The sequence below is a fragment of the Salvelinus sp. IW2-2015 genome, linkage group LG17, assembly GCF_002910315.2.
Source record: "Salvelinus sp. IW2-2015 linkage group LG17, ASM291031v2, whole genome shotgun sequence".
NCBI lineage: Eukaryota > Metazoa > Chordata > Actinopteri > Salmoniformes > Salmonidae > Salvelinus > Salvelinus sp. IW2-2015.
In genome coordinates this window covers 19,524,276-19,551,197 of record NC_036857.1, presented here as the reverse complement: position 1 = coordinate 19,551,197, position 26,922 = coordinate 19,524,276, and the positions used below count along the sequence as shown (strand labels likewise).

The 26,922-nt window shown below is 44.9% G+C and overlaps 1 protein-coding gene across 11 annotated transcripts in view; it reads left to right on the top strand.

Annotated features, from left to right (window-relative positions):
* Window positions 1-26,922, top strand: part of LOC111977077 (ankyrin repeat and SAM domain-containing protein 1A) — a 103,787-nt gene that overhangs the window by 64,632 nt on the left and 12,233 nt on the right. For 9 of the 11 annotated variants that reach the window (XM_070447938.1, XM_070447936.1, XM_070447941.1 and 6 more), the window contains 3 exons: window positions 6,010-6,054; window positions 8,638-8,707; window positions 16,206-16,321. In XM_070447938.1, the coding sequence (XP_070304039.1) occupies window positions 6,010-6,054; window positions 8,638-8,707; window positions 16,206-16,321 (231 nt within the window). Of the gene's footprint in view, window positions 1-6,009; window positions 6,055-8,637; window positions 8,708-14,441; window positions 16,322-26,922 lie in introns of those variants that run through there. The other 2 variants (XM_024006374.2, XM_024006375.2) reach the window with 2 other exon arrangements.

The following is a 26,922-nucleotide window of genomic DNA, read 5'->3' as shown; positions in this document are numbered from 1 at the left end:
GGGCACATTGTGTGGGCCAGTTAGAGTAGACCCACAGATGGGAGGGGAGAGAGAAAGAGAGAGAGACGTATTGACACACTAGAGAAGAGAGGGCAGTCATCTAACAGCCCACTTCACTTTTGCTTCGTTTTCTGTCCCGCTCCCCACGGATCCAATAACCACTATGAAGCCAGCCTTTGTGAGTATCAATTATCTGATTTACACAGCGCAGCTCATAAGTCTTTTCATTTACCTGCCATTAATGGGGTTGATAAATTGTGTTGTGTAGATCTTTCTTTAAAGGGCCAATCAGCAGTTATAACAAAAACAAAGTCTCCCCACCACTGTTTCAGTAAAAAGCTGAGTGATGGGGCTGGAGAAATGTGATCACTCTCAAATTCATAGAAATTCATGGATGCAAGGATTGACCATCCATAATATCAAAAAGATTGGTGTTTGTTTACAAACATTGGAGTAAAACAGGCTTATATTTTGGGTTCTCATGGAGTATGATAGTTGAACTAATGCCTCATGAGGCATTTATAAGTTATATTCTTCAAGAATCAATGAGTATATATAATTCATTTATAAGTCTAAAAATGGATGTAGCAAATGCTGATTGCCCCCTTAAGGATAGGCCTAGTTTCCAGATAAATATTTGCTTTTGCATTTCATTTACTTGAAATTMGAGTATAAAATGGGAAAAGCAAACGAGAACTTTAAAGGTTTATTTTCTGTGGCATTTTAAACTCCACAGGCTGTGTTTTGGGATTATATCCATGTTGCTATGATATTGTTCTGCATCTGTTGGCATGTTGAATGTAAACTCTGGTTGTTTAGTGATGGTTAAGCTCTTTTCACAGACTCTCTGTGTGCCTGAGATGAGAGCGTTGGAGACCCTGGATGATAAGAGCGTTGAATCCCTCATGCTGTGTGGGACATGCTGCTCAGATCAAACCCAACTCTATATGGTGTGTCATCACTGGGGGTGGCCAGCGGGGGACACTGTACACTAACATATTGCTCACCATATGTTTGCTGGAATGGACAAGAGAGAGTGATGAGGAAAGTTTAGATCATCATGGAAATAAAAATGCTGAAAACAAATTGGCTCCCTATTTAAAAATAAACAGAAGTACTAGAGTTTTGTTGCGGGTACATCTCATGGAAAATAATATTGCAATATTGTCGAGATGATACGATATATCGTCAAAAATAATATCCCGATATGTAACTATCGGTTTTCTTTCCCCCATCACTACTATAGATGTAGGCTATAGAACAGACAATCCTCTGAAGATATTGAACGGACTTCACCTCTTTGCTGGAGGATAGAGAGGCCTCCGTTCTCCTCTTTCTCTTTTTTTAGTTTGGACCATGTTTGGGAGTTGTCCTCTGTAGTTMGATTCCATTCTGTTGTGCAGATTTGAGCTTCAGAGTAGAGGCCATCACGGGGCCAAAAAGTTGGATCCGTTCTGAAATGGACATGGGGCTTTCCCATCCGGACCCAATATGCTTTCCCATCCGGATCCAAGAACATTGAGACCTGGTCGGATCCAGACCTGGTCCTCTCCGATCCGGAAGCAGCAGAAAATAACATGTTTTAAGCTACTTTATTAACCGGAGCTGATAAAGCGCCAGGGAAAGGAGATAGAGAGGGGTGACGCTCTAGCAGGAGCCYTGCTGTTTGTGTAGGCTACCGGGAGTGTGAGCAAGTGACACGGAGAACAGGAGGGAGGTGAGAGACAGCAACCAACCAAGCCGACTTGCGCCATAGTAGACTAATAGCTGCCATAGTGGATGATAAATAACCTAGCTATGATTATGTGGTACCTGTCTTGACTGCATCAAACCAGGAGAAGCTAGTTAAGCTTCTCCTGGTTAGAAACATCAACTCCATTCAGAATATAATGTAGCAGCCTATCTGTTGGCTCTGGGTTGTTGTAGTCTATCCTTCCCTTTTAACTTTTAATTCCATCTTCCATTGATTTAGATATCTCCCAACTTTTGCCCCACACGGAGGCTCTATGACTGTAGCCTATTGCTGCTTTGACTTATGATTGGCCAACAAAAGCAAAAATCAGCAGCATACATGATACAATTTCTCTCTTTACTGCAGCAGTCACGTTCGGATCTATATGGGTCCTTCCAGACAAGTAAGTTAAAATTACACATACCCGAGACTAATGACAATCAAAACAGATCTGACCCAGACCCGTGACATTATTTAGAACAAGGGACCGGACCTACTCGGGTCCCGGATCGGTTCTCGGGTGTTCGGGTACAGGTGGATAGGTAAGTTTGATATTACTGCACTGTTGGCGCCAGAAACACAAACATTTCGCTGCATCTGCAAATCTGTGAACGCGACCAATAAACTTGAATTTGATTTTGATTTGACATTGGAATGAACTGTTCTACCGTGATATATCAAGTGCTCTGGGGACTGCTGATAGCTGCTGTGCGCATGCATCAATGTAGTCTAGAGGGGGTTGTCTTTGTGTTCAGGCTCTCTGATTGGTCTCTCCTCTCTGCTCTCTCTCCCTCTTCTCTCTTTCTCCATTTTTTTTATTTGCATCACTCTGACCAACCCCCTTCCCACCTGGTAGCAAACCCCCTTCCTCCTTAGCTGTTGACCTTTAACACTGTGCTGACCTCTGACCCATGGTCATTCTATCAGGCAGATGCTGCTCATAGAGACTAGAGCCCATCACAATGGGAGACTCTCTAGGTCTATGTATGGATTCAATCTGTAAAACCCCACACTGCTCTGCAGCTCTCGTTCTTCTTCTCTGATATTAACTCTCTCTAGTCTGTGCTGTGTTTCGCCATGAGTATCTGTCCCAGTGAGAAGCCATCTTGGTCGTGTGTTGGTCTATAAGCTCTACCTTGAGGAACCAGAAGGCTGTTATATCCACAGCTCAGATCAGGATTTATTTACTCAACCTTTCACAGTATATTAGACCTGCCTGTCAAGGCCTGCAGCCTCTAAAGTGGATTGGACCAGTTATTCCCCTCTTTACCATATACAATTTCTATTTTGGATTGAGGGAATCGAAATCCCCAGGTTGAATCAAATCAAACTTTATTTGCCACATGCTCCCTTAACCAACAGTGCAGTTCAAGAAGAAAATATTTACCAAGTAGACTGAAATAAAAAGTAATAATATAAGTAACACAATAACGAGGCTATATACATGGGGTACCGAGTCAGTGTGCGGGGGTACAGGCTAGTTGAGGTAATCTGTACATGTAGGTGGGAGAGAAGTGACTATGCATAGGTAACAAACAAACAGCGAGTAGCAGCAGTGTACAAGAGGGGGTGGGGAGGTGTCAATGTAAATTGTCTGGTTGTGATTTGTATTAATTGTTCATTAGTCTTATGMCTTGGGGGTAGAAGCTGTTGAGGAGCCTTTTGGTCCTAGACTTGGAGCTCCGATACCGCGTGCCGTGCGGTAGCAGAGAAAACAGTCTATGACTTGGGTGACTGGAGTGGTGCTAGCACAGACTGCACACACTTATTTGTGTGTGTGTGTGTTTAGGAGCTCAGCTTGGTGTGTCTACATCTGTGTGATATCACCAATCACTGCTATTTGCACCTTGGGGGCCTCATGCTGGAGGGGGGTGTCAGGGTGATGTCCTGCGGCTGAAGGGAGGAGATAGATTGCAGATTCCTTCGTAAGAGCCAAGGGTGTAGCATGACATTAGTCCAGCACTTTCCCCTGAGAGCCACAGCTCCTAGACAGATTACCAGTGTACAGTACAGCCACTCAGACAGAGACAGAGGCTGCCGGGGTCTATTGTCCAACACTGCTCATTACTAGGAACTGATGACACTCCCAAGGTTTTATTCTCAGGGAAACACAGAGCCTGGAGCCCTTAATGACGCCACAGTCCTCTCATCTTTATCTGGGCAGGCTACAGTTAGAGCTTTGTGTATCCACTTTACAGCATTCCTCCACAGGGTGATTTTAATAACCTCTCCTGTTAATTACAACATAAGGGCTGGAAGGGAAGACATTTTACAGTGAAGCCAATGATACCATGGACAACGTTTGTTATAAACACGAGTGAGAAAATACATTTTGCGCTAACTATAAATAGATATTTGGAAAATGCAGTGTGTCCTTTTGAATAATAGCCTACAACAATGTTAATMTCCTTATTACCCTTTCCTGTCTTTTATCCAGCATGAATAATGGTTATTTCTCATTACCAGCACTCCTCTATCCCGAGTAAGTTCTATATAATAACCCTGTCCCGTTTGAAAATAAATATCACCGTCCATGAGTGTCAAGATGGTTCATTGGATTCACATTCATGAACACATACATAGCCGATCTATCTGCAGAGATTGGTTTCCCATCAGCATGGCGATATACAATGGGAGGAGGGTCCTGTCGTTCCGTGCTGTGTACATTGTGAAGATATCAATGCCGGCGCCACGGAGCGGACGACTTCATGAGGAGGGAGGGGCAGAGAGAACAGAGGGGGATCAAAAAAGCTCAGTGAACCCCTCTTTCCCCCCCTATTCCACAGGCTAACCCCTCTTGTCCCCCTTCTTTTGAGCATGCATCTGCCTCATCCTTAGTGAGCACACAGAGAGGAGTGCCAGTATGGAGGTTGCCAGCTATGGAGACGCAGCAGATGATGATGGGAAGTTTAGTCCCCGCTCTTTCAAATCACCTGACTGAGTCAGCCAGCGTGTCGCTAGCTGTCATAAAAAGTCCCAAGCTGTCGCTTGTGTTTCTGTTCATGATTGTTATGCTCTTCACATGTTTATTTGTCAGCAGAGCCTTTAGCTGCAGTATTGTTGTTTTTCTGACACCTGGAGTGTAAAAAGAGAGCCATCTCGGATGGTTTGTGAGTGTGTTAAAGCTGTTTATGATCTGTCTAGGGTGACGGTGAGGCTGATTATTGTTCTGTATGGACTGTGTTGCTCCTCAGTGTAGGGTGTTAGAATTGGGAGATAGAGATGAGAGAGAAAMGGATCAAAGTCACTTCTATCTTTCACACTGCATTGAAGTGAAAATGCAGTGTCTTCCATGCAGGTAATCAGGATTAACTTTGAAAATGAATAATGGAAAAGATAAGTTCAGAAGAGTAATACCGCCCACATGCTACAGCTCTTTAAATGATCAGCAGGATGGCTGTATGATGCCGGTTCATAGTTTACAAAATGGTTTTGATGCTGTAATGACCTAATATGCATTAAGACCTTAAACAGCCGGGCATCGCTCGTCAACAAAGTACTCTCACAATTGCAGTTCAGTTTTTGATGCAGGATGTTCTTATCTTTTTTTTCTTTTTTTCTTWTTTTTCTTTCTTTCTTTATTTAAATTTTACCCCGTTTTCTCCCCAATTTCGTAGTATCCAATTGTTAGTAGTTACTATCTTGTCTCATCGCTATAACTCCCGTACGGGCTCGGGAGAGACGAAGGTCGAAAGCCATGCGTCCTCCGAAACACAACCCAACCAAGCCGCACTGCTTCTTAACACAGCGCGCATCCAACCCAGAAGCCAGCCACACCAATGAGTCGGAGGAAACACCATGCACCTGGCGACCTGGTTAGCGTGCACTGCGCCAGACCCGCCACAGGAGTCGCTAGTGCGCGATGAGACAAGGATATCCCTACCGGCCAAACCCTCCCTAACCCGGACGACGCTAGGCCAATTGTGCGTCGCCCCATGGACCTCCCGGTCGCGGCCGGCTGCGACTCTGGGCTCGAACCCAGAGTCTCTGGTGGCACAGCTAGCACTGCATCGCGCAGTGCCCTAGACCACTGCACCACCCGGGAGGCCCTGCAGGGCCCTAGACCACTGCACCACCCGGGAGGCCCTGCAGGATGTTCTTTTCAATGAGGACCTTTGCTAAGGCCATAAGGGATTTTTGTTTTATGTTTTCCATTTTTAGGGTTGTTCATGTCGGGAGACTGGTCTGGTTTCACACATTTTGCACTGCTGGGCCCAAAATGATTTGTGGATAGAAATGAATATGTGAAAATTAAAACAACCTGACACTCTCAGCAGATGCCTCCCACACTACCTCTTCTGAGATCTCAGTCCCTTGAAAGTGTAAGAGTGCACGTCCTTCATACATCTTCTGGTCCTCTTCTCTTTCTGTGGTGGGGCCGTCCTCTTCTTCTTTTTGATGGAGGTGAATAGGACTTCTTTTTGGGAAGAACCTTTTTGGGGATACTCTTGTAACTCATCAGTCTAACCTGTAGTCTGTTGTTCACTGCTTTGTATGCAAGGCAAGCAACCTAGTGAGTGGGATTCCTCAAAGTATACCTGTGCTCAATTGCTAGACATTTCGTATTCACCTTGTTTTATTGCGCCCATCGCTGTTAGCTACATCTTCCCATGATGATTGAACAGTTGTCACTCTCAACACTAATTTCCACTCTTATCTTTTTGCTGGGAATAATGAATGGCCTCAAGTGTCAAACTGGCCACGGTATCCAATTAAAATGATTTCCAAGGTAGTCTTCTCCTGTGGGGCTAATGCATCACTCTCGTCTTCCACTGTAAGGTTACATAAGAGGCCAGGCCGGGTTCTTTGTGCTTTGACCTAAGAAACTGACAATCACCTTTGTACAAACTCGGAAAAAGCACATATAATCAACGTCCATTATTCTGGTCTAATGTGTATAATTTGGGATAACTCCCCCCTCTTATTTCAATTAGTCTACTGTAGTGGTAGAGAGCAGTAGATGGTCGTTTTGTACCTCGAGGCAGCATGAAGTCTCAACCAGAGGTGAAATCAGACAATATGTTGACGTGATCTCAGAGAGAGGGGGGGATCAGACAGTATGTTGACGTGATCTCTGAGAGAGGGGGATCAGACATTATGTTGAGTGATCTCTGAGAGAGGGGGATCAGACAGTATTGTTGATGTGATCTCTGAGAGAGGGGGGTCAGACAATATGCTGACGTGATCTCTGAGAGAGGGGATCAGACAATATGCTGAAGTGATCTGAGAGGGGGGGATCAGACAATATGCTGAAGTGATCTGAGAGAGGGGGGGGGGATCAGACAATATGCTGAAGTGATCTCTGAGAGAGGGGGGGATCAGACAATATGCTGACGTGATCTCTGAGGGGGGATCAGACAATATGCTGAATGATCTGAGAGGGGGGATCAGACAATATGCTGAAGTGATCTCTGAGAGAGGGGAAGATCAGACAATATGCTGAAGTGTATCTCTGAGAGAGGGGGGGATCAGACAATATGCTGAAGTGATCTGAGAGGGGGGGGATCAGACAATATGCTGAAGTGATCTCTGAGAGAGGGGGGATCAGACAATATGCTGAAGTGATCTCTGAGAGAGGAGGGATCAGAACCGGCATCTGACCTCTCACATGGATGCAGTCTAAAAGAATAGAGAGGGCTCTTCCATAAAGTGCTTTAGGCAACTAAATTCCATTGCTTTTAAATTTTTTGCCTTTTTCTTTACTACTGTGCAAAAGAACTGTTGATATTTGACCGCATCATCAAACACAAGGATTTTCACATCAAAACCATAAAATGAGTCCTGTGTGAAATGACTTCTCTCATTGAAAGTGATCACAGATCACTGATAAAATGAAGTGTCAGTCGTGAAATAACCATCCGTTCCAAACTATGAAAAAGGGGCCTCATGTAGGAAAAGAGTCTGTCTCTCATGACAGAGCACATATATCCTGTATGGTGGAGATGAAAGTGTTTGGCTGACAGCTCTGACAGCAGTCTTTGTTGGCCCTCCTCTGTCCCCATCCCAGGGCCGGGCCTGGAGGAGGGCGGGCTGTGACAGTGGTCTGTGGTGTGTGTGACAGGTGTAATCTCCCTGCTGTACGGTCCACTGCTGCTGTTTCTTCGCTGTGCTGCTGAATGGGTGTCAAGAGATGGCTCTGGGGGTGTCTGCGTGGGGGTGTGTGGGTTTGCTTTCATGTGCATGGGTGAATTATCTGTGTACCCGTGTATCATCTCTGTAGTATAGGGGGATGATGCATGAGATGGGGAAGGTGTGTACTGTGTGTGTCAGAGGCATGCTCAGTTGTGGTATATTCAGTAACAAGTCTCTCTTGGGTTTGCATGTATCGCCTGGTGGTGGTCATATTGTGGTCTATTGTAAATTTACAAAGCAGACAGCAGAAAACCCAAAGGTCCCAGACGTAGGGAAATAAAACCATCAACTTTAAGATGCAACCCCAGTTCCCATCTGATTCAGTTTGCCATTAATTACTAGAATGCTGTAATATTAAGCCTAGCTACATTGTTACATTGTTTTGACTGCAGGCTGCAAAGACTTGAAATGAAGTTAACCAGGCTACACAGTAGTCCCTCTAAAAATACAGTTGTAACATGATACTCACATAGTCATTTTGTATCAATTCTTACTAACAGGTCTATATTTTGGTTAGCCAATTCTCTTCACACAGCCCCCAGGCCTCAGTCTGGCCAGCAAGATTGTACATTATTTGTCTACCATTAAATTAAGTGTTCAGTGTTTATGTGAAGTCATGAAAGCCAAGTTCTGCTTTGATAAGGGTTCATTGTGGGCTACTGTACTGCGGTGTTGAGGTTCAGTGCATGGGGGTAACTCTTGTCCCCTTGGTGGTGAGAGGTGTGGCAGCCATCTTGTCTTTTCCTCTGACACTACTCTGTTCCCCTCCTCAGATTGAGAAGATCATGACGTTGATTGGAGCAGGCATTGATTTCTCTAGAGACCAGCAGTACTCTACCCCAGGTAAGATGAGTCCCTCAACCTAAGCATTTTACGTGACTAAAGATATTATAATAGCATATGCAATTCATCCACTTATTCCACTTAGTGAAGATGGTACAGGTAAAATTTCCCCTGTCACTTTTATTTAAGAACATCCATACTTAAATTCCCTGCTCTGTTATTGGAAACTGGATTTTCAAGTAAGCCTATTCTAATATCCACTACATGACTAAAAGTATGTGGACACCTACCTGTTCATCAAACATCTCATTCCAAAATCATGGGCATTAATATGGAGTTGGTCCCCCTTTGCTGCTCTAACAGCCTCCACTCTTCTGGGAAGGCTTTCCACTAGATGTTGGAACATTGCTGCGGGGACTTGCTTCCATTCATCCACAAGAGCATTAGTGAGGTTGGGTACTGATGTTGGGCGATTAGGCCTGGCTCGTAGTCGGCGTTCCAATTTATCCCAAAGGTGTTCGATGGGGTTGATTTCAGGGCTCTGTGCAGGCCAGTCAAGTCCTTCCACACCGATCTCGACAAACCATTTCTGTATGGACCTCACTTTGTGCATGGGGGCATTGTCATGCTGAAACAGGAAAGGGCCTTCCCCAAACTATTGCCACAAAGTTGGAAGCACAGAATCGGCAAAGAATGTCATTGAATACTGTAGTGTTAAGATTTCCCTTCACTGGAACTAAGGGGCCTAGCCCAAACCATGAAAAACAGCCCCAGACCATTATTCCTCCTCCACCAAACTTTACAGTTGTTCTACTGGCATCTGCCAAACCCAGATTCATCCGTTGGACTGTCAGATGGTGAAGCATGATTCATCACTCTAGAGAACGTGTTTCCACTGCTCCAGAGTCCAATGGCGGCGAGTTTTACACCACTCCAGCCGACACTTGGCCATGGAAACCCATTTCATGAAGCTCCCGGCAAACAGTTCTTGTGCTGACGTTGCTTCCAGATGCAGTTTGGAACTTGGTAGTGAGTGTTGCAACCCGAGGACAGGCGATTTTCATGAGCTACGCGCTTCAGCACTCGGCGGTCCCGTTCTCTGTGCTTGTGTGGCCAACCACTTCGCGACTGAGCCGTTGTTGCTCCTAGATGTTTCCACTTCACAATATCACTTACAATTGACCGGGGTAGCTCTAGCAGGGCAGAAATTTGACAAACTGACTTGTTGGAAAGGTAGCATCCTATGATGGTGCCAAGTTGAAAGTCACTGAGCTCTTCAGTAAGGCCATTCTACTGACAATGTTCCTATGGAGATTGCATGGCTGTGTGCTCGATTATATACACCTGTCATCAACGGTGTGGCTGAAATAGAATCCACTCATTTGAAGGGGTGTATTTTGCATACATTTACATACTTTACATAAACATGACAACTCATTCTCGTTAAGACTCCCAAAACTCCCAATATATATATATAGAAGAAATAAATGAGTTTCTCTCCTCTAGATTTGATCTTCCTTTTATCCTCTTGTGTAATACAATCCATCCCAGTTAGAATGATGTGCTCTGTGAATCCAACCCTGTGTCCCTGATGCTTTAAGATACAACTCTTCATTACACAGTTGGCTATTTTGGCCGAGATGATTCAACAAGTACCTCGTGATTTTTTTGTTTGTTCCATTTCACAGCTTTCTGTTTTCTTCAAAGCCACATCCATTAGTCTTAATAAAGTGTATAATACAGCTGGCATTGTTGTACACGCCTTGGGATCCTATTTGTGTGTGTGTGTGTGTGTGTGTGTGTGTGTGTGTGTGTGTGTGTGTGTGTGTGTCTAGTCATTCTGTTAGGGAAGTCACCACCACCACTTCATGTGTATACTATTTGGGCTTTGTAATGGTCTCTGGAGACCAGTCGTTTGATCCATGCGAATGGCTTAAAGCCGGGGAACTGAGCCGGCTATTGAAAGATACAGTACATGCCTGAATAATGATAACCACACTGGCGGTATAGAGAGCGTGTGGGAAGTGATGTTGGTGATGACTGAGCCAGAGACACAAAGGTACCATCCGGGTGGGCAGCTGGCTCTTTGAATAGCACATAAGAGGGACCCATTATACAAGTGGGTCGGTCACAAGAGATTACTTTAGTGCCACATGGCTTTATTTTGAATGTAGATCAATAGTTGAGTTGAATCGACCATTGTCAGAAATGACCTTCAACAATTCCCAGTGTGTTCTATGTAGCCTAAGCAGAAGGTTTACTGTAAAGACATGGATCTGTTTGGCTCACACTGTGGCTGTCCTTGATTTAAGCCTGTCTATTCAGACACTTTTCTGACTCATATTGGTACCCCACTTCTGCTGGTTTTGCCCATGTTTCCTTTGTGGCTGTAGGACAAAATGGCTGAACTAGGAAGGGACCAGGTGTATTACCGCAAATTGCAGTGAATAATGTATACCACACATGTTAGCCTGCAATACTGTCTGCAGCACTCCAATAGCATGAAGCTGCCTGTCCTTTAGGTCTGATGGATGGTCACTCGGGGACCATGGGACTGTGGTAGTGAACCAGAACCATGTCCTCCATCCCTGTCAGCCTCCTCCCCCATCGTCCCATTTTCTTCTCTACAATATGCTTCTCCTTTAAAGTCACAGAAGGAAGATGAACTAGCCTAACCCAGACTCTTAAGCCGACGGCTATATTCCAATGAAAAGAGAAAAAAGGAAAACCGTTGGCCATCTCGTTATTGCATTCTGGCAGTTTTTTGCTTGTTTGTTGTGGTCTGCTTTGAAGTGAGCTGTTAAAATATTAACAGGCATGTATGTTAGGGGATGAGCTCATGTTCCCTTGCAGACTTGCAAGAATTAGGCAAGCCCACTGCAGCTGTTGTTATTACCCTGGCCTGCTCCTTCTGTGGTTGTTTGGGTTGTTAACCTGCCTCTGAATTAGTCTACATCAACTACAGCATCTTAACCACCAGCTAGACCTGCTTCGCTCCCACCATAGAGGTAAAACTGGTGTTATCTCTATGGCTCCCACTCCCAGAGCACTATTTCAACGAGCAGTAACGGTGCTGAGGTAAAATCACTGGGGAAGCCATGCCAAGAAAAAAAAGCCAAATTATTATTTCTTCTCCAACACTGTGTTTTTGCATTATTTAAACCAAATTGAGCATGTTTCAATATTTATTTAAGTTCAGTGTGTATATATATATATATTGGCCGATTTAATCGGTATCGGCTTTTTTTGGTCCTCCAATAATCGGTATCAGCGTTGAAAAATGAAATCGGTCTACCTCTAATTTAAACTACTGGCACACAGCTCAGACACCCATGCATGCCCCACAAGACATGCCGCCAGAGGTCTCTACACAATCCCCAAGTCCAGAACAGAATATTATTTTTGTTTTACTTAAATACGCAAGTCAGTTAAGGACAAATTCATATTAACAATGCGGCCTACAGGGGAACAGTGGGTTAACTGCCTTGTTCAGGGGCAGAACGATAGATTTGTACCATGTCAGCTTGGGGATTCGATCCAGCAACCTTTCAGTTACTGGCCCAACACTCTAACCACTAGGCTACCTGCCGCGCAGTACTACAGTACATAGAGCCATAACTACATGGAACTCTATTCCACATCAGGTAACTGATGCAAGCAGTAGAATCAGATTAAAAAAAWATATATATATAAAAATACATATTATGAAACAGAGGGAACTGAAGAGACACACACAGGTATACACGCATACGCACACACGTTCCACACACATGTACATTGTAATATTGTTGTATGGTGGTATTATACATTTTGTATTGTAGATTATGTAATAATGGTGTAGTGGTGTAATAATGTTTTATAATGTACTGTTTTATCTTTTGTTTTATGTGTGCTGTAAGTGCCTTAATGTGTTTGGACCCCAGGAAGAGTTGCTGCAGCCTTGGCTAATAGGGATCCCTAATAAATACAAAGCATTTGAAATGTAACAAACAGTTGCTTGACCATGCTGTAGGTCATGTAAGTAAATGTTTCTGACATTTTTGGACTATTAAAAAAATAAAAWAAAATAATATTGAACCTTTTATTTAACAATTCAAGCCAGTTAAGAACAAATTCTTATTTACAATGACGGCCTACACCGGCCAAACCCGGACGACGCTGGGCCAATTGTGCGCCGCCCTATGGGACTCCCAATAATGCCCGGATGTGATACAGCGTGGATTCGAACCAGGGACTGTAGTGACGCCTCCGTGCCTTAGACCGCTGCGCCACTCGGGAGCCCTGTTTACTAAACAACCATTGATTTAGAACCATATTTTAATTTATTTCAACATCATCAAATCACCTATGCTTAGTTTAATACAGTGAAAACGAAAAGATACCAAAAACTATTTAGACCAATCAACGTAAGCGAATTATTATGTGGCTGTCCATGGTACTGATTTGTGTGATGTGTGTGCATGTACTCTAGAAAAAATATGTTGACTCACCCTACTTGTAGAGAAATGCCAATGACATCCTCCTCTCTTTCATGTTGACGAAACGGTCTATGACTCTGTCATACAGTACACACTTTTAGTTTTTGTTGTCCTAGGCTACGTGGCTAAAATGCTTGCTCGCTAGCTTAACTTCCTTTCATGGGCAACAATGTTCCAGGCCAGCTAGTTAACCTTCTACATCTAACTACATATTAAACTTCCATCCTCTCAGGCCAGGGGACAATGTATGAATTTATGGTTGGCCGGTATGGAGAATTAAGTAAAACCACAAGTCCAAATCCCTATCTCCATCCATGGCTAATTTTGGAAATTGATTTTAGCTAGGTAGCTAGCCACCGGAGGACAATGACACAACAAGATGCCACTTTTTTTCCTGTAAATTACATTGACATTCTGCTTTTGATGTGCTTGGTGTGAAGCCAAATCCAAACTGGCTTCCCTTGACACTTTTGTTGTTGTTGGTGCACCAGGACCATTCACAGTTGAGCTCACCCAGTTTAACTCGATGCTGATTGGCTATTATTTAATTAAAAACAATATCAAGGGAGGCCAAATGCTTGCTGGCTTCCCTTGCATTCGATGTTATGGGCGGCAACAATGTGACCAGACAGCATCAGATAGATGGGCTTGGGCTACAGAGGCAGAGGGGCTCTGTCTCGCTCGCTCGGATGCTTTCTCCGGTGAGATACATTCATCCTCTTATGAATTGAAGGAACATTATGAAACACAGAGAGACACAAGAAGCCTGGCCACTGCTGTCAGGAGATCATCATGGGACCTGCAGCAGGAAATACTTATTTGAGAAAAGCTATTTTTTATGCTCACCATGTGAAAAGGCACTGTACTGTACTCTCTCTCCTCTGATCGAGCCCTGTGTATTCCTCTTTCTGCATAGTGGTGGTGGTAACTAGCAGGGGGTGCTGTGAAGTTCCCTGTTGCTGGTCCCTGTAATACCGGTCCCAACACCCTCGTCCTTCATTTCCTGCTAGCTGATGAGTTTCTTAGCAAGGACAGATGGAGAGATTTCCAGAGTAAGAAAAGAAAAGGATTGAGATCAGAAGAGCAAGGATCAACAGTGGATGTAGTGAGGAACAGGGGTCCATGTAGGTGCTTGGAATGGCAGCAGCTCACAGACCATGAACAGCAGCCCTGCAGTGTATCAGAGAGAGGGGGAGCGAGAGAGGGAAAGGGTGGGAGAGAAGGGAGGGAGTAATGGGGACGCGCGAGTGAGGAGGGGAGTGAGAGCGAGCAAAAGAAAGCGGGAGGGAGAGGAGAGGAATCGCAGGCAGAAGTACAGTGAACAGTCAGGACAATGGAAGGACACCACCCTGAGCATCTCTAGGATTTTGTGTGGACCGTTCGTTTGCCTGAACACCTTGTGTGGTGTATTGGAGTTTTAACAGAAGGAGCTGCTGTTTTAAAGGAGGGAGCCGGTGAATTACACTGTGTGCATGAAGAGTGAGCTTGAAGAGCAGTGTAGCCTGGAGACTTGAAACGGGTCTAAAAAGCCGGATGAAGTATAAGACTCTGGATACTTGCTAGATTTGTTCATACTTCAAAGTGTGCTGGCTGCGGAAAAAACTGAAGTCTGTTTGTTTGTGTGGTGTGTGGAATGACAGGAGCAGAACTCTGTGTGGACTCTGGCAAGACATTGTGTTTTAAATAGGGTCCCAAACCAAATTGATTGTTATATAGATTGTTTTTGTATTAGTCTGTTGTAGGATTTGATGTCTTTGTATTGATGAGTTTGATATATCTTCTACATCATTGAGGCACAGAAAAAGAATTGCATCTCAAGTGCTCCTATTTAAATGATTTGCAATTAATTTGAATGATACTAGACAAACTGTGTAAGAGGCGATGGCAGATGGCTGCACTGAGGACAGATTATTTTAGCTGGGATGTTTTAATATTCAGCTTTGCCTTAAATTAGTCATGTCGATCACAAGTCACGAAAGCTTCTGACCTTAGCATTCTAAACGATTAGGATTAACGCACAGGTTCATGCATTGAGTTAGCTTTTATCAGAATGATCTAGTTAATGTATTAGATTTAAATTGTTCACCGGTCCAGAGTCAAAGCACCAGCTCAACCTTTGCTCATCACAGCATAGTGTATTCCCTGTTTCAGGAGCCACAAGGAGGCCTTGAGTTAATACCAAGCATAGCTGGTACACCTGATTTGATTTATCATAGTCATCTCAAGCTTATTATCGTCACTCTCTGGTTTTCTGTTAGTACCTGTCGCTCCTTTCTGACACGCTGGGTTTCCTGATTCACACGTCATGTGATCCAGGTGGGAGATTCCTGCCTTGTGCGTGACAGTGTGTGTATGATTTGCTGACTGTGAGGAGAAACAGGGATGGGCCATGGGATGCACTGTTTTAATCACCCATCTCCTTGCTGCTCTGTGCGAGTTCTAAAGAACTTTTCACTGGGCCGGAACGAATTGCCTAACTTCTGTGATAGATTGTTCTTCTCTCTCGTTTCAGAGACCCTCTCCCTCATTAACAACTAGAGCAAATTAGCAGAAAGATGAATCTGCTTGCTTGCTACTTTAGACAGAATAGCCTATTTCCTGTTTTATGAGAACTCATCTTGGAGTGTTAATGCAATTTGTTTTGTGCAAATGGAACATTTTGTTTTGTTGTTGTCGTTCTAAGCAGAACAATGTTACATGTGTGGCTGTTCTCGACTCTGTTCAATCTACACCTGTTTTTGAGTGGGTTTGAGCTGGTGAACACAGCAGTCTGGACACAGGACTCATACTGTTAACCAGCAGAGGGGACCCCAAACCCCTTTGACACCCAAGCCCCTGAGACCCAGGGGTTTGTTATTAAACCCGATCCTAAGTCATTGGTTTGGCCCCCGCTGCTGTGCGGGAGCTGACGCATGCCCACTGTGGTGCCACCGCCAAGCTGTCTCCCCTGCCCTCTTGGTGCTGGTGCGCTCGGCTCTGCTGGCCCAGGATGATGTGGCAGTGCCATGTTTCGTCGTCAGAGTGCCGCTGCTACCGGCTCAATGGCTTCTCCCTGCTCAAGCGCTTCCCTCTGTCTGCAGGTGGTGCGGCTGGGCGGCTGCTGGACCAGCCTGTGGGAGACTGGCTGGAACACGTGGGGCTGCCGCAGTACGAGAGCAAGCTACTGCTCAACGGCTTCGACGACCTGCACTACATGGTGAGTGACTAGTACACACCCCTCCTTCTTCTCTCTCTCTCTCTCTCTCTCTCTCTCTCTCTCTCTCTCTCTCTCTGTCTCTCTCTAATCTCTCTTCTGTGTCTCTCTGTCGCTCTCTGTGTCTCTCTGTCTCTCTCATCTCTCTCTGTGTCTTTCTGTCGCTCTCTGTGTCTCTCTGTCGCTCTCTGTCTCTCTGTCTCTCTCTCTGTCTCTCTGTGTCTCTCTGTGTCTCTCTGTCGCTCTGTGTCTTGTTTGTCTGTGTCTGTCCTCTTATATTGTACCTACGTCTCACTCCTTCTGGGCTTATCTGTGCTGTCTCATCCCCTCCTTCCTCTCTCTCTGGCTCACTGTCTCTCACCAGCTCTGGCTAACTGGCTCTCACCGGCTCTGGCTAACTGGCTCTCACCGGCTCTGGCTCTAACCGGCTCTCACCGTCACTCTCTCTCACTGTCAGTCTCACCATCTCTCTCTGGCTCACTGTCTCTATCTGTCTGTATCTGTCTCTATCTGTATCACTGTCATTCATCTTCTGTAATTATCTTTTATTCTGTTCTACCTGCCTACCTACTTTCAAAGTCAGAGAGTCAGTCTTCTCCTCCGTCAGTGGGTATTAATCAAATATCGCTGCAGCCGTCCGTTAGCCTTAGCAGATCCCATTAGCTTTCCCTGTAAATTCCAATTTACTTAAACCCCCCTGAGATTCCTGCCTCCTCCTTTCATTCAATCACACCTTTGTGATTCTCCTCTCTGCATTAAGACCCAGGTGCTCAAGGGGTCCTGTCCTTGTGTGATGTCTGTTTCAAATATTTCATTCACATACAAGCTTTTTGAAATCTTGCCTTTTGTTCAATCACAAAGGTTATACCTGAATTGCATGATGATGAAGCTTTTCCTTTAAAATATTTGAAAAATGGTGTATGTTTATGTAGCGAACATTCCATCCAATTTGCCTTGTTGGAAAATTGAATACAGTTCATACTGTACATTAAATGACCTGCTCAGATGACATCAACAACGTTCATCTCAGAAAGGTAGGCCTTTAGCCCTCCTGACAGGACTGTAACAGTTGGTTGGTTTGATGCCTGGATCAGGCTGGATGTTGATTAGATTTATTGGGGCCCCTCCACTCAGTGGCTGTCTGATTAGATGATGTTCACCCGACTGGTGGTGACAGAGGGCATTGGCATCACATCCCAATAATGTGATGTTCCTGTTTACTGGGCCAGTGGCTCTAAATACCTCTGTAAACGCAATTAAACCAAAGCCTTTAAAGATGAAAAGACCAGCGAACTCCCTAGGCTCCCTTTCTATCAAACACACACACTGACAGTCAGTCACGAATGCCTTGAATAAATGACTGTCAAATATTTTCAAGGACTCTGCTACGATAAAAAAAAGAGCCGCAGTCAAGAACATGTCACAGCGCAGCAGATGGAGCAGTCAGGCTAGAGCGAGGGGGGCATGTGGAAAGGGTTAACACGAGAGCTAACTAGACTCTGTGTTAACAGAACAGAAAGCTGCACAGTGCACACCAAACCTATTCAGTCTATTCCCAGGTTTTCAAGACCAACATGACCTGTGTTATCACCCTGCTGTCAGCAGTTATGTGTTTGATGTCATTATTGCTGTTGGGATCACCATTTACCTCCTACCACACTCACCTTACAGCTGCTCAGCCAATACCGGCATGGTCTCAAATTCGTTCACTCGCAATCAATTGGCTGCCTGAGTACCAGCTGCTGCCTCACCGTAATATAACTATCTCAATAACCGTCGGGCTGGTGTTGCCGGGCCGACGGGGGTTATCCAGCCCCCAATGTGCTGTATTGTTGTTTTCCAGCCCTGTTTGGTTTTTAGCAGCTGCAGGGGGGTATTGATGCAGGGGAGGATGGAGGTCCCAGCTGGCCTGGCAGGGGAGTGGGCTGCAAGGTGTAAATTAGAGGGCAATGTTGTCCCATCTCACCAAGGCTTACTGCTGTACCTACACACACACAGCTTTGTTTTTGTGAATTTTCAGGATTTTTTGCGGAGTAACATGGATTCCCATTTAAAATCCTATATCCCCTAACCCCTGAACCTAACCTTAAACCTAACCCGTACCTTAACCCTAAACCTAACCCGTAAGCCTAAAATAGCATTTTAACAAATTTGGGGACATGAAAAATGTCCAGACTTGTTCTTGTTTTCCTACCTTGTCCAGACATTCTGGTGACTTGTCAGAACATTGTGGTCCTGATAAGGTAGGAAAACATGTACACACACTCACACACACCTCCCTGAAATATTCATTTCACTCTCAGATGAGTGTGGTGTGTGCGTGCGTGCTTCCCCCTTAAAATATCTATAGTCACAGGTGCTGAATGTGTCCTTCCCTACTTAGAGGGGACATGATGCATTACCTACCGTTTTTAGCAGAGTGTTGGTGAAGGGATGCAGTCACAGCACTTTCTGGTTCCAATGTCTTTACTCTCTTCTCCAGACAGTGAAGGTCAATGGGAAGTGTTGATTGTCTGCTGTGGTTACAGTGATTTACGTGAGGGACGGTCATAAATTGTAGCCGAAGTGGGTCTACGGAAAAGACCGCATTCCCTTGTTCTCTCTCGTTGTATTTCCTGTTCATTTTTATCCTCCCTCAGTGGTTTTTCTTTGTCTCTGATCTAGTCACACAAGAGTGGATCAAATTCACCCATGGCTTAACCACAACCTCAGAGGCAACAACAGCCTGACCATCAGCAGTTTGGCCTGGGTTTATGATTCCCAGCCTTGGCCTTGTCTATATTGGCACTTTGGTTTGATGGCTGAATGGAGCAGCTGTGTCAGAGTGGATAAGCTACATTAAAATGCACCTGCTATGATTATCTTTAATGAACTGTTGCATCGTGGGAGCATATTCAGCATAGGCAGGCAAATTGCAGAACATTCTCCAGTGTGATTTTTAGAGGGCTGTTCTCTCACACCGGATTAGTTTATTTCTCTGGGTTTCTGCACAGACTCTGGAGCTTGGGGGAAGGATGTGGTGTTGGGAAGGGGTGACAGGTTTTGGCCTAAGATTAGTCAGCTTTTCTCTCCATCCCTCTCTCTCTTGACACCAATACCTGTGTTAAATTCTCTGACTTGAAGCTCTGTCGCTTTCCTCTTCTCTCCCTCCCTGCCTTCCTCACTCCTCCCTTATCCCCTCATTTTATTCCTCCTCTTTCTGGCAATTCTCGGCACTGACAATTTCRTATCTATTTTCCTGGGCTCAGACCACCTGCTTTGCTCCATTCTGTAGGAGGGATTTTGGACAAAAGCAGTAACCATTTTGTAACATTTCTTCTTGTCAGCTATTTCAGTAAACGGTGACCTTAAGGGTTCTCAATATGTGCCTTGAAATCAGAAGTTCCCTGTTGTTACTTTCCAAAGTGCTCCCACCCACATGACTCAGTACATTCTCTCAGATGTGGGTGGATTGGTTTGTAATCAATCAAGCATTTCAAGCTTGAGACCCATATAAACAAATGTAATATATTTGCCCGGAGGTGCGGCTGTATTGGCTCTACAACAAGTACCATTTCATGCATGCTAAGCACCAGTGACTCTACATCCCTCCCTGTGCACTATGGATATCTGATGTGCACAAATCATCAGTGAGGCATCGAGAGGGTGTGTGTTTGTGTGTATTCCAAGGTCTTCTTTGGGTCTCTGTCTGGGAAACAATGTGTGTATGTTTGTCTGCTCTTGCCAGCTGTACTGGGCCTGTCATTTTTACCTAATTTGGAAGGAATTTGATATTCTTCACCAGAAGTAATGAAAACTGTACTTAGCAGGCAGATAACTATATTTATATTAATCCCTGGACTTCTGGCCCATTAGCAGTAGGTTGTGATAGCTGCACATAAGCCCCTCATACACCCCTCTCATTAATAAACCTTCTCAGCACTGAGCGCCACATGTCGGCCAGTGGGGTACACAAACATCCCACACTCCAAAAATGTCAGTCTGAAGATGCCTAATAGAGTGAAGTTTGAGTACGAAGACTGCTTTGCCAGCTGTTCAACAACTCAGATTTTAGGTTCAGCTACTCAAAGTATGTGCTGTCAGAAAATGAAATGACATTTTTTAAGCATTTTTCCCGTCTTCAAATCATACTGACTGCACAAAAATAAATGTAGAATTGAAAAGATCGTCGCCATCTGAAGCTTTTACCCTTGGTTATGGGGTGAGTCAGTGTTGTTGTGATGTGTGGTCTACAGAGCAGCCTTGACAGTTCCTAATTAAACTCAATTTATTCCAGCAGGCAGAGTACTGTGATCTCTCCTTGGCCGCGCCCACCACCAAATCAATACGATAACAGTGATTGTATTGTGTTGTCGGACACAAGCGAAGGAGAAGCCCTTCATAAAATTAATGAGATACGTTTCTCTATTGACCCAGAGGGAACGAGTCGAAGAGGCAAGCATCCCTTCTAAGACTCTCTCTACTCTGTATGCTGACAGRTAAACTGGTAATGCCTGTCGCAAAAAAACGACACTTCCTCTTTGTACATAAATTACTAGTCTAACTCAAAGAGCATCTTACTAGTGGCAGCCGGTACTGTGATGGAAACAACACTGAGTTGGCGTTCACAGCGTCTCGATCTTTTTCGAGGCTCCCGCTCTGTTGGTGAGACTTCACAGCAGTAGAGCGCCTGTTCATCAATGCAGTCAAAAGGAATGAATTTCATTGAAGTCTCTGAGGTCAGCAGAGGAGTCGCAGGCATACACAGTAGCGGTAATGATTGCCCAGGGAAGAGACTTAGACTGCTGCTCGGCTTGTAATCAAACATCACAATGATGGCAATGAGCAACATCAGAGGAGTGGCGCAGCCAGCCAGCCAAACAGTCTTCCTCTGTGACTCCGCCAGCCTGTGTGATCCTCACAGTCCAGTCTCCCTCTCTCTCTTCATCTCTTCTGTTTCTTGGTTCTCTCGGCACAAATCAGTCACGTAATGAACACACTGCAGCCTCTGATGACTAGGTAATGGTAATATGGTAATAGCAGGACAGACTAACTGCCATGCCTTATCAACTCAAGGAGAGCGGAGGAACGGCCTAAGGGATTTTTACATTGTTATTGTGTGCATTTAGACATTTTAAAAAGGATTAGCTCAAAGTTGTAAGTTATTTTGTTGACGTCCATTTAACAATCTGCATACATACCCCCACACAAACACAACACATTTGATGCCCCTCCAGTCATTTTATTATTTAGTTGGCATAACATACTGTAGGTGGGCTAGTCCATAGCCAGGCTAACTGTCTCAGTCTCCCYAGCTCATGACCCTGCTTCTGAGAGTTAACACTTAGTCTGGAGCAGTCATGCACCTCAGGTGTAACGCTAGGCAGAACAATCCAAGCAGAGAGAAAGCAGAATTCTAATGAAGTGCCAGGGAGAGCAGAGGGAGCAGAGCTTTATTGAGATGTATGGAACGGAGGACAAACTATGACAGAAAAACAACAGTTTGATCCATTAGGTACATTATATGTTGTAACAGAGGTTACAGGACTGTTTTTGAACAAAGCATTGCATAATTGGGGTAGAATAATGTAGGTTCCTGTACAGCTGGTCCTTCATGTCTCTGTATAGTTAAAAAGTGAGGTCATTTTTAGGAGTTTTATAACTTTTCGAGGACCCTTGCATTGTTGAATTGAGTTCTGTTCACTGGTGGTATAAGATGTGATCTAAGATCACCATTTTAGCCACCATTTTAGATTCCTCTGGCATTCTATCTCATTTCCCCATTCACTGAAGCTTATCAATAGCAAAAAGGACTGTTTAGCTTCCCCTTACTCACCCTTGGCACTTGTTCTAAAATGTTTTGCATTCCCTGAGATTAATAAATCAGTTTTGATAATTTTGTGTCGATCTCATTTGATGTACAGGTTACTGATTTTATATACACCCACGCTCACTCACATGCTACTTTACTGTGCTTTAAACATACTGTACATTGCACATACTATGCATACCAATGGATGGACAAAGGTACACAACAACATACACATGCAGTTAATGGTTCAGTCCCCTATGGTGCAGACAGCTCCCTCTCTGTAATGTATTCTTACTATAACCTGCAAAGAGAAAACATTAGTCAAAGGGCTTTAACGAGATTACCCCGTAGAGTTCCTAGTCATTTGAGTCTGATTGAGACTGTTTATCACAAGTTCTCCTGCAGTTTGAGGCCATGGCTGAAGGGACTACTTCCGGCGCCGACCGAGATGGCCGCCTCGCTTCGCGTTCCTTGGAAAATATGCAGTATTTTGTTTTTTTATGTGTTATTCCTTACATTGGTACCCCAGGTAATCTTAGGTTTCATTACATACAGTCGGGAGGAACTACTGAATATAAGATTAACGTCAACTCACCATCGTTCCAACCAGGAATATGACTTTCCCGAAACGGATCCAGTGTTTTGCCTTCCACCCAATACAATGGATCTGATCCCAGCCGGCGACCCTAATGCGGACGCTGTAAAAGGGCAAACGAGCGGTCTCCTGGTCCGGAGGTCTTCTTCCGGAGACGGGCACAGGTCGCCGGCTCGCAGCTCCCTAGGCATACTACTCACTCCTGTTCTCAATGTCCACTCGTTTGACATAAGGTTGATGAAATCCGAGCACGGGTAACATTCCAGAGAGACATCAGAGATTGTAACGTTCTCTGCTCACGGAAACATGGCTAACTCAAGAGACGCTAACGGTCGGAGTCGTGCAGCCAGCTGGTTTCTTCACGCATCGCGCCGACAGAAACATACATCTTTCTGGAAAGAAGAGGGGCGGGGTGTATGCCTTATGATTAACGAGACGATTGGTGTGATCATAAACAACATACAGGAACTCAAGTCATTCTGTTCACCTGATCTAGAACTCCTCACAATCAAATGTCGACCGCATTATCTACCAAGGGAATTCTCTTCGATTATAATCACAGCCGTATATTTTCCCCCAAGCAGACACATCGATGGCCCTGAACAAACTTTATCTGACTCTTTGTAAACTGGAAACCACACACCCTGAGGCTGCATTCATCGTAGCTGGGATTTTAACAAGGCTAATCTAAAACAAAACTCCCTAAATTCTATCAGCATATCGATGTGCTACCAGGGCGGTAAAACCTTGGATCATTGTTATAAGTCGCTCTGGATAAGAGCGTCTGCTAAATGACTTAAATGTAAATGTAAATGTTATACTAACTTCCGCGACGCATATAAGGCCCTCCCCCGCCCTCCTTTCGGAAAAGCTGACCACGACTCCATTTTGTTGCTTCCAGCCTACAAACAGAAACTAAAACAACAAGCTCCCGCGCTCAGGTCTGTTCACGCTGGTCCGACCAATCTGATTCCACGCTTCAAGACTGCTTCGATCACCCGGATTGGAATATGTTCCGCGTTGCGTCCAACAACAACATTGACGAATATGCTGATTCGGTGAGCGAGTTCATTAGAGTGCATTGACGATGTCGTACCCACAGCAACGATTAAAACATTCCCAAACCAGAAACCGTGAATTGACGGCAGCATTCGCGTGAAACTGAAAGCGCGAACCACTGCTTTTAACCAGGGCAAGGTGACCGGAAACATGACCGAATACAAACAGTGTAGCTATTCTCTCCGCAAGGCAATCAAACAAGCTAAGTCCCAGTACAGAGACAAAATAGAGTCGCAATTCAACAGCTCAGACACAAGAGGTATGGCAGGTCTACAGTCAATCACGGATTACAAAAAGAAAACCAGCCACGTCGCGGACCAGGATGTCTTGCTCCCAGACAGGCTAAATAACTTTTTTGCTCGCTTTGAGGACAATACAGTGCCACTGACACGGCCGCTACCAAAACCTGCGGGCTCTCCTTCACTGCAGCCGAGGTGAGTAAAACATTTAAACGTGTTAACCCTCGCAAGGCTGCAGCCCCAGACGGCACATTCCCAGCCGTGTCCTCAGAGGCATGCGCAGACCAGCTGGCTGGTGTGTTTACGGACATATTCAATCAATCCTTATCCCAGTCTGCTGTTCCCACATGCTTCAAGAGGGCCACCATTGTTCCTGTTCCAAGAAAGCTAAGGTAACTGAGCTAAACGACTACCGCCCCGTAGCACTCACTTCCGTCATCATGAAGTGCTTTGAGAGACTAGTCAAGGACCATATCACCTCCACCTACCGGACACCCTAGACCCACTCCAATTTGCTTACCGACCCAATAGGTCCACAGACGACGCAATCGCAACCACACTGCACACTGCCCTAACCCATCTGGACAAGAGGAATACCTATGTGAGAATGCTGTTCATCGACTACAGCTCAGCATTTAACACCATAGTACCCTCCAAACTGTCATCAAGCTCGAGACCCTGGGTCTCGACCCCGCCCTGTGCAACTGGGTCCTGGCTTACTAACGGGCCGCCCCCAGGTGGTGAGGGTAGGTAACAACATCTCACCCCGCTGATCCTCAAACACTGGGGCCCCACAAGGGTGCGTTCTGAGCCCTCTCCTGTATCCCTGTTCACCCACGACTGAATGGCCATGCACGCCTCCAACTCAATCATCAAGTTTGCGGATGACACTACAGTGGTAGGCTTGATTACAACAACGACGAGACGGCCTACAGGGAGGAAGTGAGGGCCCTCGGAGTGTGGTGTCAGGAAAATAACCTCACACTCAACGTCAACAAAACAAAGGAGATGATTGTGGACTTCAGGAAACAGCAGAGGGAGACCCCCCTATCCACATCGACGGGTCAGTAGTGGAGAAGGTGGAAAGTTTTAAGTTCCTCGGTGTACACATCACGGACAAACTGAATTGGTCCACCCACACAGACAGCGTTGTGAAGAAGGCGCAGCAGCGCCTCTTCAACCTCAGGAGGCTGAAGAAATTCGGCTTGTCACCAAAAGCACTCACAAACTTCTACAGATGCACAATCGAGAGCATCCTGTCGGGCTGTATCACCCGCTGGTACGGCAACTGCTCCGCCCACAACCGTAAGGCTCTCCAGAGGGTAGTGAGGTCTGCACAACGCATCACCGGGGGAAACTACCTGCCCTCCAGGACACCTACACCACCCGATGTCACAGGAAGGCCATAAAGATCATCAAGGACAACAACCACCCAAGCCACTGCCTGTTCACCCCGCTATCATCCAGAAGGCGAGGTCAGTACAGGTGCATCAAAGCAGGGACGGAGACTGAAAAAGGCTTCTATCTCAAGGCCATCAGACTGTTAAACAGCCACCACTAACATTTAGCGGCCGCTGCCAACATACTGACTCAACTCCAGCCACTTTAATAATGGGAATTGATGGAAATTATGTAAAAATGTACCACTAGCCACTTTAAACAATGCCACTTAATATAATGTTTACATACCCTACATTACTCATCTCATATGTATATGTATATACTGTACCCTATATCATCTACTGCATCTTGCCATCTTTATGTAATACATGTATCACTAGCCACTTTAAACTATGCCACTTTATGTTTACATACCCTACATTACTCATCTCATATGTATTACTGTACTCTATACCATCTACTGCATCTTGCCTATGCCGTTCTGTACCATCACTCATTCATATATCTTTATGTACATATTCTTTATCCCTTTACACTTGTGTGTATAAGGTAGTAGTTGTGGAATTGTTAGGTTAGATACTTGTTGGTTATTACTGCATTGTCGGAACTAGAAGCACAAGCATTTCGCTACACTCGCATTAACATCTGCTAACCATGTGTATGTGACAAATAAAATTTGATTTGATTTGATTTGATTTTAGAATAAGCCTTATACAGGGGGGGTGGAGGTGAATGTTGGATTTTGTCTCATATCAGGCAGTTGGAGAATTTCATCCACTCAATTACCTTTTATTAGGAATTGGATACTTCAAGGCCTTGTCATGAGGACCAAGGGCACTCCTCTAGTCTCCGTGGTAACTGGGGTGAGTGTGGGGAGGTTGTCAGAGCGGTGTTAGATCAGTATGTGTGTCAGGATCGAGAAATGCAGTCAGGCAGGGATGAGGGATTGTGTGTATACTGTTAGTCCTAGAAATCATCTCTGTATCGACATGATGGCCGCCTCTGACCCCATCAGTGACTGCCAATAACACTGCAAACACACAATGTCCGATTTGGTCAGACCAGCATTGAATAGTCCTTACCACGGGTACTTCCTGTTTGGGTTTCTGCCTATAGGAAGGGAGGAGCAGGAGAGGGTGATCTGATTTGCAAGGAGAGGGAAGGGCCTTGTAACACCTGGAACGGAGAGTAGCAATGGTAGAGTTTTTGAAGTGAGTGGCGGCGGATGGTGAAAACTTCGCTAGTGTTTCTTCAGATTTCTTTATTAAAGTCCCCAGTACAATAAACGGAACAGGAATTGCATTTTCCAGTTTGCACAAAGTCCAGTGTAGGTCCTTTAGAGCCGTCTGTAAGAATGTATTTGAGAAACAACAAGTGTCTCATTGTGCAAATGTATTTGTTTTTCAGTAAATATTGGAGAATAAACGATGTACTCACCGAGGACCGGGACATTGTTACATGTATGTGACAATCAAGGTCAATCCATCAGGTGCTTCTACACCTGCATTGCTTGCTGTTT